The sequence below is a fragment of the Nerophis lumbriciformis genome, linkage group LG22 (genome assembly GCF_033978685.3).
Source record: "Nerophis lumbriciformis linkage group LG22, RoL_Nlum_v2.1, whole genome shotgun sequence".
Classification (NCBI taxonomy): Eukaryota; Metazoa; Chordata; class Actinopteri; order Syngnathiformes; family Syngnathidae; genus Nerophis; species Nerophis lumbriciformis.
The window spans coordinates 32,801,509-32,817,458 of record NC_084569.2 but is presented as its reverse complement, the minus strand read 5'-3'; the positions used below and the strand labels follow the sequence as shown (position 1 = coordinate 32,817,458).

General features: G+C 39.6%; 1 protein-coding gene across 2 annotated transcripts in view; it reads left to right on the top strand.

The window, feature by feature from the left end:
- LOC133615263 (thyroid hormone receptor alpha) overlaps positions 1–15,950 on the top strand; it is a 299,909-nt gene that overhangs the window by 157,189 nt on the left and 126,770 nt on the right. For both annotated transcript variants that reach the window (XM_061973731.2, XM_061973730.2), the window contains exon 3: positions 6,917–7,101. In XM_061973731.2, coding sequence (XP_061829715.1) covers positions 7,046–7,101 — 56 coding nt within the window. In that variant the 5' untranslated portion in view covers positions 6,917–7,045. The remainder of the gene's footprint in view (positions 1–6,916; positions 7,102–15,950) is intronic.

The window sequence follows — 15,950 nt, the reverse complement described above, 5'->3', positions numbered from 1 at the left end:
CAATATGACGGGGTACAGGATGGGTGTCTACCCTGTGAAAGACGGGAAAAAGAAAAACTGGAGGAGGGGGGGAAAAAAGGCTTGTAAAACTCCATTGTGTAAGGGGGGCAAGATGAAGGTGTTCCTGTTTTCTCTAATGCAAGGTAATCAACAGAAATATATTGTTCTAACCCAAGGACTTCAAAGCGCAGAGATGACAGGTTCTGCCCAATTTCCAGACGACCTCTTTTTGAAGTATTTTACGAACTCTTTTTTTAACTATTTTACGAACTCTTTTTGAACTGACCTTTCCTGTGAACTGTTTACAACCTTTTCTGTGAACTTTTTGCGACCTTTGTCCTTTGGAAACAGCCGTGGCCATGTGGTCCAAATGGGGAGGGTCCAAAATAAAAGAAGGAGGCATGCAATCTTTTGGCAGAGCGTGCTGAGATACTGTACACGAGTACAGTGTCTCCAGGCATGTCTCCTCAATTGAGTCCATATTGTATTATGTCTCTGTTTAATTATTTGCCTCTTATCTTGTTTAATAGATGTCATCAGTGTTTGAACCTGACACTGTTCAAACTGTGTGTAATGTTACAGTGGCCAAAAATATAAAATATACTTGTGTAATAAAACCCCTGTCTTGTTTTCAATGAATACTTAGGCCAACTATGCTGCTGTGTTGTGGTCATCATGGTGGTACTTGGAGAGCCAACTGTTTTCTGAGGTGGTACTCACTAGTGTGCCGTGAGATACAGTCTGGTGTGCCGTGGGAAATTATCTAATTTCACCTATTTGGGGTAAAAATATTTTTTGCAAACCAGTAATTATAGTCTGCAAATGATGTGTTGTTGTTGAGTGTCGGTGCTGTCTAGATCTCGGCAGAGTAACCGTGTAATACTCTTCCATATCAGTAGGTGGCAGCCGGTAGCTAATTGCTTTGTAGATGTCGGAAACACGTCGTGTGAGACGACGATGGTTTGTCGTGATCATAATATGCAGGCGACAGCGGGAGGCAGAGTGCAGGTAAAAAGGTATCGAAGGCTTAAACCAAAAGTAAACAAAAAGGGAGTGCCCCTAAGAAAAGGTATTAAAGCTTAGGGAAGGCTATGCAGAACGAAACTAAAACTGAAATGGCTACAAAGTAGGGCTGCAACAACTAATCGATTAAATCGATTATAAAAATAGTTGGCGATTAATTTAGTCATCGATTCGTTGGATCGATGCTATGCGCATGCGCAGAGGCTACTTTTTATTTTATTTTATTTTTGTACATTTTTTTTTTATAAACTGCAACATTTACAAACAGCTGAGAAACAATAATCAAAATAAGTATGGTGCCAGTATGCTGTTTTATTTTCCAATAAAATACTGGAAAGGATAGAAATGTAGTTTGTCTCTTTTATCCGATTATTAATCGAAGTAATAATCGACAGATTAATCGACTATCAACCTTGAGACCTCCGATTTCGGGAGGTGGTGGGGGGGGGGCATGGTCGGGGGTGGGACTGGGGCGTGGTTGTGGGCGGGGGCGTGGTTAAGAGGGGAGGTGTATATGGACAGCTAGAATTCACCAAGTCAAGTATTTCATATATATATATATATATATATATATATATACATACATACAGTACATACATTTATATACATATATATATATATATATACATATATATATATATATATATATATATATACATATATATATATATATATATATATGAAATTTAAATACATATATATACACATACATATACATATACATACATATATATATACATATATATATATATATATATACATATATCTACATCCTGAAAATATGCAAACAAAACTGTGTTTGGATAATTGATACTTCAAACTTGCATAAATAAATATTAAGGAATATAACATAACTTGGCTTCTGAGAGCTTCAAAATGTAATGAATAAAATGCTAAAGTTGTTGATAAACAAGCAATTATTTTAATAATTAAATATGGTCATTTTAAATGAATTATTATGATAATTTAAAATTAATTATTTCATATATGTTTATTTTAATGTATAATTCTATGGTTGGATGTAATAAGGAGTCAGAAAAAATACAAATAAAAACACAATTAATTTTGATGTTTTTAGCAAAATATAGTAAAAATGTATTTAGTTTTTTTTGTAATTAATAAATATATTTATTTTTAGGTAAGATAAACATAATAATAGAATTTATCTCTAGTCTGGATGATTTAGTTCTTGTCACCCTGTTGTCCTTCTGTCATAAATAAAGGCTGTCCTCACTCAGGTCCGCATGGAGCTGGAGGGGGCGTGGCCTCCAGCTCCGGCTGAAAATCGGGAGATTTTCGGGAGAATATTTGTCCCGGGAGGTTTTTGGGAGAGGCGCTGAATTTCGGGAGTCTCCCGGAAAATTTGGGAGGGTTGGCAAGAATGATCAAATCAGTTGTTAATTGCAGCCCTACTACAAAGTAAACAAAAACAGAATGCTGGACGACAGCAAAGACTTACTGTGGAGCAAAGACGGCGTCCACAATCTACATCTGAACATGACGTGACAATCGACAATGTCCCCACAAAGAAGGATAAAAACAACTGAAATATTCTTGATTGCTAAAACAAAGTAGATGCGGGGAATATCGCTCAAAGGAAGACCTGAAACTGCTACAGGAAAATACCAAAAAAAGAGAAAAAGCCACCAAAATAGGAGCGCAAGACAAGAATTAAAACACTACGCACGGGAAAACAGCAAACAAGTCCAAATAAGTCAGGGTGTGATGTGACAGTACACCTACTTTGAGACAAGAGCTATACTGATGCATGCTTGGTTATGGCTTAAAGTCATATCTAACAATTGCAACAACGACTTTTTACTGTCTACTGAGTTTCATTTTTTAATAATTTCCGCTGGTGGTGTGCCTCCGCATTTTTTCAAAGCAAAAAATGTGCCTTGGCTCAAAAAAGGTTGAAAAACACTGCTTTAGAGCAAGCAAGAAAACCTTTCCTGGAGTTATTGACATTAGAATCGCAATAAAAGAGCTTAATGCAAAATGTCAATGCAAGTCCAAGGTGGACTATTGAGTGCCAATTGTGCAGCCTTGTAAGTCCGTCTTTGGCGCATGTGACAAAAAAAAAAAAACGGAGCTATGTTGGTGTTGAGACAACACAAAAGACTAGTTTGATTGAAGAATCTGACTATGAAAGAAGCACATCTTTAAATGACAGAAACTGCCTGTTTTGGACACAATCTTGTTTGTATGACAACACCAAATCAATTTATTATTAATGCTTAACCCTAACAACTCAACATCATGTGTGTGGAATATGTCCCGTTCCTAGGTATGATTAATAACATGTTAATTACATGTTAACATAAACATCATAAAACATTAATAACTTCAACTGTAATAGTTACACCAAAAGTGTTTTCAGCACCAACAAATGGAACAAGTTTGTGAAGATTTTGACATAGTTGGGGCTGTAGTTATGCTGCCCATACCTATGCTCCTTCAAAGGTTGTGCTACTGGCTGCAAAGCATTGCACTTTCAAATACAACAATGAGTAGAGGAGTGTATGTGTGTGTATATGTGTAAATAAATGAACACTGAAATTCAAGTATTTATTTTATTTATATATATATATAATAAAATATATATATATAAATATATATATATATATATATATATATATATATATATATATGTATATATACTGTATATATATATATATATATATATATATATATATATATATATATATATATATATATATAGCTAGAATTCACTGAAAGTCAAGTATCTATTTTATTTATATACATATATATAGGGATGATGTTTGATATGAAATTATCGAGTTTGAGCCCATTATCAAATCCTCTTATCGAACCGATTCCTTATCGATTCTCTTATCGAATCCAGATAGGTGTTGTATATGGAAAAAAAACACAATATTTGGTTTAAAAAAAGCTCACTTTTATTTTATAAGAAAAAAATAAAATAAAATAAATAAATAAATATTGACTGTTACCCCCCTAAAAAAAAATATATATATATATTGACTGTTGTTACCCAAAGTATATTAAGTGGGATTTTTCAGAAAAACAAATATATACAGAATCACAAAAACAACCTGTCTCTGTGATCACTATAGGTCAGGGGTCGGCAACCCAAAATGTTGAAAGAAATACAAAAACAAATCTGTCTGGAGCCGCAAAAAATAAAAAGCCATATTACATACAGATAGTGTGTCATGAGATATAAATTGACTTAAGAGGACTTAAAGGAAACTAAATTAGCTCAAATATAGCTACAAATGAGGCATAATGATGCAATATGTACACATCGCTAGCCTAAATAGCATGTTAGCATCGATTAGCTTGCAGTCATGCAATTAGGGAGGTTTGTGTCATGTATGTCCTCCTACAGAAACCATATTAAAACAAAAAATATATTTTTTTCCCCCTCATCTTTTTCCATTTTTCATACATTTTTTAAAAAGCTCCAGAGAGCCACTAGGGCGGCGCTAAAGAGCCGCATGCGGCTCTAGAGCCGCGGGTTGCCGACCCCCGCTATAGGTGAATAGCCATGCCTTGAGGCGTTTTTTCCGGTCCATTATTTTTGCTGCTTGTGTGACATCACAGGAAATGATTAGACTGAGCTACGTCATTTTCTGTGATGTCCCACAGGGCATTTCTTGTGGGACGGGATTCGTTCCCAGGGATTCGAATAAAGAACCAACTCTTTTTCTTTACTATAGTGGCCTTGATAACGGGAACCGGTTCTAAAAAAGGGATTAGAGTCCATGGAATCGGTTCTTTTCTTATAAAATGGTTCTTTTCTTATCGAACAACCGGGAGAACTGGTTTCGAACATCATTCCTACATCATACTTGCCAACCCTCCCGGATTTCCCGGGAGACTCCCGAAATTCAGCGCCTCTCCCGAAAACCTCCCGGGACAAATTTTCTCCCGAAATTCAGGCGGAGCTGTAGGCTACGCCCCCTCCAGCTCCATGCGGACCTGAGTCCGCTTTCCCACGATATAAACAGTGTGCCTGCCCAATCACATTATAACTGTAGAATGATCGAGGGCGAGTTCTTGGTTTCTTATGTGGGTTTATTGTTAGGCAGTTTCATTAACGTCCTCCCAGCGCGGTAACAACACACAACAGCAGCAGTCATGTTTTTGTCTACCGTAAAGCAGTTCGTCTGCCGTAAACAGCAATGTTGTGACACTCTTAAACAGGACAATACTGCCATCTATAACATCAATAACATATACGGCTTTTAGAGAGTGCAGTGCACAACTGCGCACACAACAAGGAGACAAAACAGAAGAACGAGGAAGATACAGCCATGGCGACGCCGACGACGAGTAAGATGAAGAAATACGCTTTGTTGCACCTTTCCTGCCTGAGTCCGGCGATTAGTTGCAAATCTTGCTTTATTGATTGCTTGCACACAGCCAATCCAACACAAAACAAACTAGTCCCCGCCCGCACTCACGCTACCGCTCCCTCTCTTCTCTCGCCCACACACTCACTGACGTCACTCACCTCACATGCTCACCTATTAAAGGGCCGGCCACACACACACATATGCTACTCTCATAACAGCTTGTAAGTTCCAAGCCGCAGCTGCGATTGGACCTGGATAGCCTCCGGGAAGTGCTTGGCACTGAAGATCTTCCTCAAGAAGCAAGGATTGACCGGTTTTGGGCCATGCTAGGGAGAGATGGAAGATTCCAGACTCGAATGCATTTGATGAAAGCACTTTTGTGCGTGCCACACATCAATACATCATCAGAGAGGGTGTTCAGCATGGTTAGAAAAATAGTGACAGAGAATAGAACAAGGATGGACAATTCAACCCTTAACTCAACAATGAGTAGATGAGTGTTATGTGTGTGTATATGTGTAAATAAATGAACACTGAAATTCAAGTATTTCTTTTATTAATATATACATATATATATATAATAAAATAAATATATATATATATATATATAGCTAGAATTCACTGAAAGTCAAGTATTTGTTAGATATATATATATATATATATCTAACAAATACTTATATACATATATATATATATATATATATATATATATACATATATATATATATATCTAACAAATACTTGACTTTCAGTGAATTCTAGCTATATATATATATATATTTTTTTTTTATTATATATATATGTATATATTAATAAAAGAAATACTTGAATTTCAGTGTTCATTTATTTACACATATACACACACATAACACTCATCTACTCATTGTTGAGTTAAGGGTTGAATTGTACATCCTTGTTCTATTCTCTGTCACTATTTTTCTAACCATGCTGAACACCCTCTCTGATGATGCATTGATGTGTGGAACGCACAAAAGTGCTTTCATCAAATGTATTAGAGTCTGGAATCTTACATCTCTCCCGAGCATGGCCCAAAACCGGTCAATCTATATATATATATATATATATATATATATATATATATATATATATATATATATCTAACAAATACTTGACTTTCAGTGAATTCTAGCTGTAAATATACTCCTCCCCTCTTAACCACGCCTCTAACTACACCCCCGCCCCACCCCACCCCCTCCCCCCACCTCCCGAAATCGGAGGTCTCAAGGTTGGCAAGTATGCCCTACATATATATAAGAAATACTTGAATTTCAGTGAATTCTAACTATAAATATACCCCCCCCCACACCCCCCCAAAAAATCTCCCGAATTCTGAGGTCTGAAAGCGTCATTATGCTACACCACGTATTATACTGTGTCCACCAGTTAATGATTGTCTGTAGTGCAGACAGAACACTCTAACAAATCATTTCTTCCCAGACGTGATCAAATAAACACACCGCGCTGATCACATTAATGCAACTTGGTAGAATATCTACCATTTTAAAATCCTCTTGTCTCTCCTTTTCCAGCTTGCTTTGGCTTCAGCTGCCCATTCCCCGGTGGCTGCCTGTTGAGAGGTCCGCGGGCCAATCCTGAACGGGCTGGCAAGGTCGGCCTCATTGTCCTGTGATTGGCCGCTGGATGGAACTGAGGGCTGAATGGAGCCAGCGTCAAAGAAGCAGAATAGCAACTCGTCGGAGAAAGATGAGAAAGGGTGAGTGCGTTAACGTCTTAGCAAGGTAAAATGAACTCTTCTACGCGACTGCCGCCGACGACCTTGCCAAAGTGTCCGACGAGCACATGACCTGGGATGTCATCATCACCTTGACCAATGATGAACTTTACGTTCATGTTAATATTTCAAGGTGTATATTTATCAAACCCAGAGCATCAGTATTAGCTGCATATTATTCATACTTGCCAACCTTGAGACCTCCGATTTCGGGAGGTGGGGTGTGGGGGCGTGGTTGGGGGCGTGGTTAAGATATATATATATAAGAAATACTTGACTTTCAGTGAATTCTAGCTATATATATATATATATATATATATATATATATATATATATATATATATATATATATATATATATTATTACATATATATATATATATATATATATATATATATATATAAATAAAATAAATACTTGAATTTTAGTGTTCATTTATTTACACATATACACACACATAACACTCATCTACTCATTGTTGAGTTAAGGGTTGAATTGTCCATCCTTGTTCTATTCTCTGTCACTTTTTCAGAACACACACATTATACAATTATACATTATAAAATCAATAAGAAAACGGGAGCTCTAATTTGGGAGTCTGAATTAGGATCAGAAGTTCCTATATAAACATTGCGCACTCACGTCGCCTTTTTGTATTGATTACTGCAGCTGTGCACTGGATTCATTCACAAATACAAACTACAACTCACAAACACTTTAGAGTTAGGCTCCACCATCAGAATGTGTACTTAAACTTATACAGATCACATGGATATTATTCAGTGAGTTGATTCACCAAAACTAACCTGTTATACAGGAGGAAAAAGCACACAGGACGTTTCAATTTTTCACAGACTGGTCGCTCTCATCAGAATGACAAGACACTTCCGGTCTGCAGGTGATAGCATTCAATTGGGAAGAAACGCCCTACTGCCCCCTACTGACCAATGTGAATACTGATAAATGTGTAATGACAGCTCCAAAAACGAATTCAAACCACAAAATAAAATAAATAAATCAACACAAAAATGTGACACATTATGGGTGGGTCACATATGCATGTACAGTAGATGGCAGTATTGTCCTGTTTAAAAGTGTCACAACATTGATGTTTACGGCAGACGTACTGCTTTACGGTAGACGAAAACTTGACTGCTGTTATGTGTTGTTACCGCGCTGGGAGGACGTTAATGAAACTGCCGTACAATAAACCCACAGAAGAAACCAAGAACTCGCCTTCGATCATTAGCTGTTTATATTGTGGGAAAGCGGACGTGTGAACAGGCTGTCAACACGTCACTCAGGTCCGCATGGAGCTGGAGGGGGCGTGGCCTCCAGCTCCGCCTGAATTTCGGGAGATTTTCGGGAGAAAATCTGTCCCGGGAGGTTTTCGGGAGAGGCGCTGAGTTTCGGGAGTCTCCCGGAAAATCCGGGAGGGTTGGCAAGTATGATATTATTATATATGTATGTGGCATGGATAAACTGAGAGAGAGTGTATTTATAGGACAGGTAAAGTGAAAGGCCATCTGAGCGTTCGCTGTCTGTCCTCCTGCACGTGTTCAGACACACACACACACACACACACACACACACACACACACACACACACACACACACACACACACACACACACACACACACACACACACACACACACACACACACACTTCCTCTGCCTTCAATGCCTCATTTCACAAATTGGGTGCCTGAGTTCAAAGACATCCAGAACAGTCTAGAGCACAAAAACAAAACAACATGCATTCCTCCTTATTATCCGGTATATTAGAGTTGAAGAAGGGATTCGGTCACATTGTTGAATTATATATACCGTATGTTCCGGACTATAGAGCACACCTGTATATTAGCCGCACTCATTAAATTTTAGGGAGAATAAAACAAACATATTATTCACACCGGACTAAAGGCCGCATACCGTATTTTTCGGAGTATAAGTCGCACCGGAGTATAAGTCGCACCGGCCGAAAATGCATAATAAAGAAGGAAAAAAAACATATATAAGTCGCACTGGAGTATAAGTCGCATTTTTTGGGGACATTTATTTGATAAAACCCTAACCCAAGAAGAAGTGAAGTGAATTATATTTATATAGCGCTTTTCTCTAGTGACTCAAAGCGCTTTACATTGTGAAAGCCAATATCTAAGTTCCATTTAAACCAGTGTGGGTGGCACTGGGAGCAGGTGGGTAAAGTGTCTTGCCCAAGGACACAACGGCAGCGACTAGGATGGCGGAAGCGGGAATCGAACCTGCAACCCTCAAGTTGCTGGCACGGCCACTCTACCAACCGAGCTATGCCGCCCCCAAATTTATACAAATATATAAATATTCAAATTTCAATTTATTTGAATATTTGCAAAGAGGTCCAGCTTTGTCTCCACATAAATGCCAAGATGTTGACATTAGCTTAGCATAAATTGACTCACATTGAATTGCGTTTAGCCGTTTTAAATGTCAAATCTAAATCATACCCACATAATCATGACATGTGGCCCTATATATAGACATTTCAAAGGCAATTTAAAATAAATAAAGAATAGTGAACAACAGTTATATGAGGCATAAATAACCAACTGAGAACGTGCCTGGTATGTTAACGTAACATATTATGGTAAGAGTCATTCAAATAACTATAACATATAGAACATGCTATACGTTTACCAAACAATCTGTCACTCCTAATCGCTAAATCCCATGAAATCTTATACGTCTAGTCTCTTATGTGAATGAGCTAAATAAAATTATTTGATATTTTACGGTAATGTGTTGATAACTCCACACATACAAGTATAAGTCGCACCCCCGGGGCGAACTATGAAAAAAACTGCGACTTATAGTCCGAAAAATACGGTATATATCAATGCAAGAATTAGTTATGTACACAGAAAGATTCTGTAAATGTTTATTTACATACCTTAATTGCTTCAAAACGGTGTCTGTCACACGGCAGTAAAACGGCTGATCAAACAAAACAGAAGTCATCGTCATGGACCCACTAGCTGCGAGAGGTAGCTCTCCAATCGGCGAAAAAGACTCAATAGTTCCAGGATGACGTTTTAGTGAGATTACTGCAGGATTTGTGACACTGAAACAATACAAACATAATGCCGTTGTAAGTTAATTATACTAACACAGACACTTGTAAACTTCCATTCATCCATTTTCTACCGCTTGTCCCTTTCGGGGTCGTGGGGGGTTCTGGAGCCTGTCTCAGCTGCATTCGGGCGGAAGTCGCAGTACACCCTGGACAAGTCGCCACCTCATCGCGGGGCCAACACAGATAGACAGACAACATTCACACTCACATTCACACACTAGGGCCAATTTAGTGTTGCCAATCAACCTATCCCCAGGTGCATGTCTTTGGAGGTGGGAGGAAGCCGGAGTACCCGGAGGGAACCCACGCAGTCACGGAGAAAACATGCAAACTCCACACAGAAAGATCCCGAGCCCGGGATTGAACTCAAGACCTTCGTATTGTGAGGCACATGCACTAACCTTGTGTTAGCATTATTGCTAACAACGCGAGCTTGATTACATTACCATAGCACCTACAAATATTAGAGTTTTTATCCAATCAGAATTCAGCTAGCTTATGTTGCCATACTGTACGAAATCAGCCCCGGGGCCTTCAGAATCAACAATGCAGGCGTCCGTGCACTGTAAGTGAACGGACACATACAGTTGATAGACAATTGCGATCACGAGTTGTTCTCAGTAAGGCCTTCTAGCTGGCCTCACGTCGAACGTGACATTTACGCGTCCTGTGATTGGATACAAATGCATATCAGTCTGTTGGCGGATGAATTTGAGAACACATACAGTTGATAGATAATTGCGATAGCCACTCAGATCACGAGCTGTTCTCAGTAAGGCCTTCTAGCTGGCCTCACATTGAACGTGAACGTGAACTGTGATTGCATACAGATGCATATCAGTCTGTCGGCGGATGAATTTGAGAACACATACAGTTGATAGACAGTTGCGATAGCCAATCAGATCACAAGTTGTTGACAGTGGCCTATCTAAGTAGCCTGACATTAACGAGACTGTGATTGGGTACTCACTTGTCCAAAGTGAGTACCGTATTTTTCGGACTATAAGTCGCAGTTTTTTTCATAGTTTGGCCGGGGGTGCGACTTATACTCAGGAGCGACTTATGTGTGGAATTATTAACACATTAGCGTAAAATATCAAATAATATTATTTAGCTCATTCACATAAGACTAGACGTATAAGATTTCATGGGATTTAGCGATTAGGAGTGACAGATTGTTTGGTAAACGTATAGCATGTTCGTGAAATGTTTCCTCTGCATTTGACCCATCCCCTTCTTCACCCCCTGGGAGGTGAGGGGAGCAGTGGGCAGCAGCGGTGCCCGCGCCCGGGAATCATTTTTGGTGATTTAACCCCCAATTCCAACCCTTGATGCTGAGTGCCAAGCAGGGAGGTAATGGGTCCAATTTTTATAGTCTTTGGTATGACTCGGCCAGGACATACTTGCCAACCTCTCTACTCATTGTTGTATTTGAAAGTGCAATGCTTTGCAGCCAGTAGCACAGCCTTTGAAGGAGCGTAGGTATGGGCAGTGTAATATTCTGGGTTGGAGTCAATAACCAGGCGATATGACGAAGTTACGTCTCTTTACTTCATACTTCAGAACCGACTCCTACACTTGCCGTCAGGGTGCGCAACCGTTGGCCAACCAAAAAGTAACCACAGAACACTATAGTGGTACTTTTTGGTTGGCCAAGCGGACGTGACGACAGGCTGTCCTCACTCAGGTCCGCACGGACCTGGAGGGGGCATGCCTTAGGTCCGGCTGGAAATCGGGAGAAATTTGGGAGAATGATTGTCCCGGGAGATTTTCGGGAGAGGCACTGAAATTCGGGAGTCTTCCGGAAATTCGGGAGGGTTGGCAAGTATGGGCCGGGGTTTGAACTCACAACCTACCGATCTCAGGGCGGACACTCTAACCACTAGGCCACTGAGTAGGTGTTGACCCACAAAGAAGGAGAACAAAACGTTGATTAGGTGGCAGATATATATTTGCAAGGCCATTTTCAAGAAGGATATTCAAAAGAGAAACTACATCTTGTGAGACGATGTCGGCCAATCCCGGAAGCTAGCTCAGCTGTTCTGGCGATGAAATGGGGAAATGCTCGCCATTTCCACTCGAATCAACCGACTACGAGCGGTACCACTGGCTTATACGGCGTCGAATAGGGTACAACAAATTGTGAGTTCAAATATTTGATTTCTTTATTTTTTTCACGTTTAGTATGTTTTAATTTTGACAGTACCACATAAGATATGTTTTAATTGCCGATGCGGGTTTATTGATTTTTAAATGAGATGGTTCAATGCCCAGTAAATGTGTTTCTGTATAGTATTTCCCCAGCAGTAGTCATGTGTTGACATAAATTATGGTATTTTGAGAGGTAATCTGTTAGAATAATTGTTTCTAATATTATCACAAAAACGTTGTGTTACATTGAGGGTCTGGTGAGAAGACAAAAGCTGTCTTTGAAACCTACCAAGAGTAAGGCTCGTAAAACTCCACTGTAAGATGTTTCTGTTTTCTCTCATGTATGGTAATCAACAGAAAGATATTGTTCTAACCCAAAGACTTCAAAGCGGAGAGATGGCAGGATCTGCCCAATTTCCAGACAAACTCTTTTTGAACTACTATATGGACCTCTTTTTTAAGTTTTTTACGAACTCTTTTTGATCTGACCTTTTCTGTGAATTGCTTACGACCTTTTCTGTGAACTTTTTGCGACCTTTGTCCTTTGGAAAAAGCGGTGGCCATGTGGTCGGGGAGGGTCCAAAATAAAAGAAAAAGGCATGCAATCTTTTGGCAGAGCGGGCTGAGATACCGTGCAAGGGTACTGTGTACAGACGACTCTCCTCAATATTGAATCCAAATTGAATTATGTTTCTGTTTACAAACCCCATTTCCATAGGAGTTGGGAAATTGTGTTGGATGTAAATATAAATGGAATACAATGATTTGCAAATCCTTTTCAACCCATATTCAATTGAATGCACTACAAAGACAAGATATTTGATGTTCAAACTCATAAACTTTATTTTGTTTTTGCAAATAATAATTAACTTAGAATTTCATGGCTGCAACACGTGCCAAAGTAGTTGGGAAAGGGCATGTTCACCACTGTGTTACATCACCTTTTCTTTTAACAACACTCAATAAACGATTGGGAACTGAGGAAACTAATTGTTGAAGCTTTGAAAGTGGAATTCTTTCCCATTCTCGTTTTATGTAGAGCTTCAGTCGTCCGGGGTCTCTGCTGTCGTATTTTACGCTTCATAATGCGCCACACATTTTTGATGGGAGACAGGTCTGGACTGCAGGCGGGCCAGGAAAGTACCCGCACTACACTAATATGCCACAGCACAGTGGTTGGGATTTACTGATTAAATGTGCAGCTGCAGTTTTTATGGACCCAAAAAAATGGCATTGGACACAATCTAAATGAAGTAAAAAGCTAGGAGGCACTGTGTGAGGATAGAGGGCCAGAGCGTAGGGAGAAATAAATAATAGCAATGTTCACAAGGCGTAGGATAGCAGAGCCAAATTAATTCTAGACCTGGCCCATAGTGTGTGTCTATTAGCAATATCACACACTACTTCAACAGTTAATTTGTATACTTTGTACACACCATCTGCTTGTACTGTTTTTTAAACTGGCTCATGTTAGTACATTGAGTTCTTTACTTAATCCATTCCATAGTTTAATCCCACATACAGATACACGAAAAGCTTTTAAAGGTTCAGTTTTTTTGAGTAGAAACTGTATTTTCCTTCTCTTGTGGTACTGTTGCACATTTCTGGGCAGCCCATTATTTGCTTTGTACATGAGTTCTGTGGTTTCAAAATGTACGCGATCATTTTATTTGAATATTTGAGGATTGATAAACATGGTATGTTCATCGTATGTTCTCTAAATCCCGCCCTTATGTATCATTCTGACTGGTCTTGTTTGCAATTCTGTGAGTGAATCAAGTGTACTTTAAAGGGGAACATTATCACCAGACCTATGTAAGCGTCAATATATACCTTGATGTTGCAGAAAAAAGACCATATATTTTTTTAACCAATTTCCGAACTCTAAATGGGTGAATTTTGGCGAATTAAACGCCTTTCTATTATTCGCTCTCGGAGCGGTGACGTCACATCGGGAAGCAATCCGCCATTTTCTCAAACACCGAGTCAAATCAGCGCTGTTATTTTCCGTTTTTTCGACTGTTTTCCGTACCTTGGAGACATCATGACTCGTCGGTGTGTTGTCGGAGGGTGTAACAACACGAACAGGGACGGATTCAAGTTGCACCAGTGGCCCAAAGATGCGAAAGTGGCAAGAAATTGGACGTTTGTTCCGCACACTTTACCGACGAAAGCTATGCTACGACAGAGATGGCAAGAATGTGTGGATATCCTGCGACACTCAAAGCAGATGCATTTCCAACGATAAAGTCAAAGAAATCTGCCGCCAGACCCCCATTGAATCTGCCGGAGTGTGTGAGCAATTCAGGGACAAAGGACCTCGGTAGCACGGCAAGCAATGGCGGCAGTTTGTTCCCGCAGACGAGCGAGCTAAACCCCCTATCGACCCTAGCTTCCCTGGCCTGCTGACATCAACTCCAAAACTGGACAGATCAGCTTTCAGGAAAAGAGAGCGGATGAGGGTATGTCTACAGAATATATTAATTGATGAAAATTGGGCTGTCTGCACTCTCAAAGTGCATGTTGTTGCCAAATGTATTTCATATGCTGTAAACCTAGTTCATAGTTGTTAGTTTCCATTAATGCCAGACAAACACATACCAATCGTTGGTTAGAAGGCGATCGCCAAATTCGTCCTCGCTTTCTCCCGTGTCGCTGGCTGTCGTGTCGTTTTCGTCGGTTTCGCTTGCATACGGTTCAAACCGATATGGCTCAATAGCTTCAGTTTCTTCTTCAATTTCGTTTTCGCTACCTGCCTCCACACTACAACCATCCGTTTCAATACATGCGTAATCTGTTGAATCGCTTAAGCCGCTGAAATCCGAGTCTGAATCCGAGCTAATGTCGCTATAGCTTGCTGTTCTTTCCGCCATGTTTGTTTGTGTTGGCTTCACTATGTGACGTCACAGGAAAATGGACGGGTGTTTATAACGATGGTTAAAATCAAGCACTTTGAAGCTTTTTTTAGGGATATTGCGGGATGGGTAAAATTTTGAAAATAACTTCGAAAAATATAATGAGCCACTGGGAACTGATTTTTAATGGTTTTAACCATTCTGAAATTGTGATAATGTTTCCCTTTAACAGGTGTTGTCCCAGGTCTGCACACAGTTACTCAGGTATGGCAACACCAAGTATGAAGTGACTTTTGGTTCAGGAATGAGTTTTGCCGTATTCAATATTGAACTATTGCCTGACACTTTGTGTTGTGTGTACTTGATGTCTTTTTTCCTGAGAGGAATGTTGTGGTGTCATCTGCAAATAGCATTCTCTGTAGGTCTTTTGTGCTTGTACAAATGTTGTTGCTTTGTATATTGAATAGTTTTGGACCAAGAACTGGCCCCTGGGTACACCACAAGCAACATCTAAGCACTCTGATGTGTATTTGCCTACCCAACTGGTCGAGACCCCACAACGCCTAGGTTCTGTTCGAGGTTTCTTCCTACAGGGGGATTTTTCCTTGCCTCTGTTGCCAAGTTTCCATGCGCTTGTTCATGTGGGGTTCATTTCTTTTATCTTTCTTTGAAATGCTGCTTATGGCACGGGGGTGGGTCAAGACTAGCACTG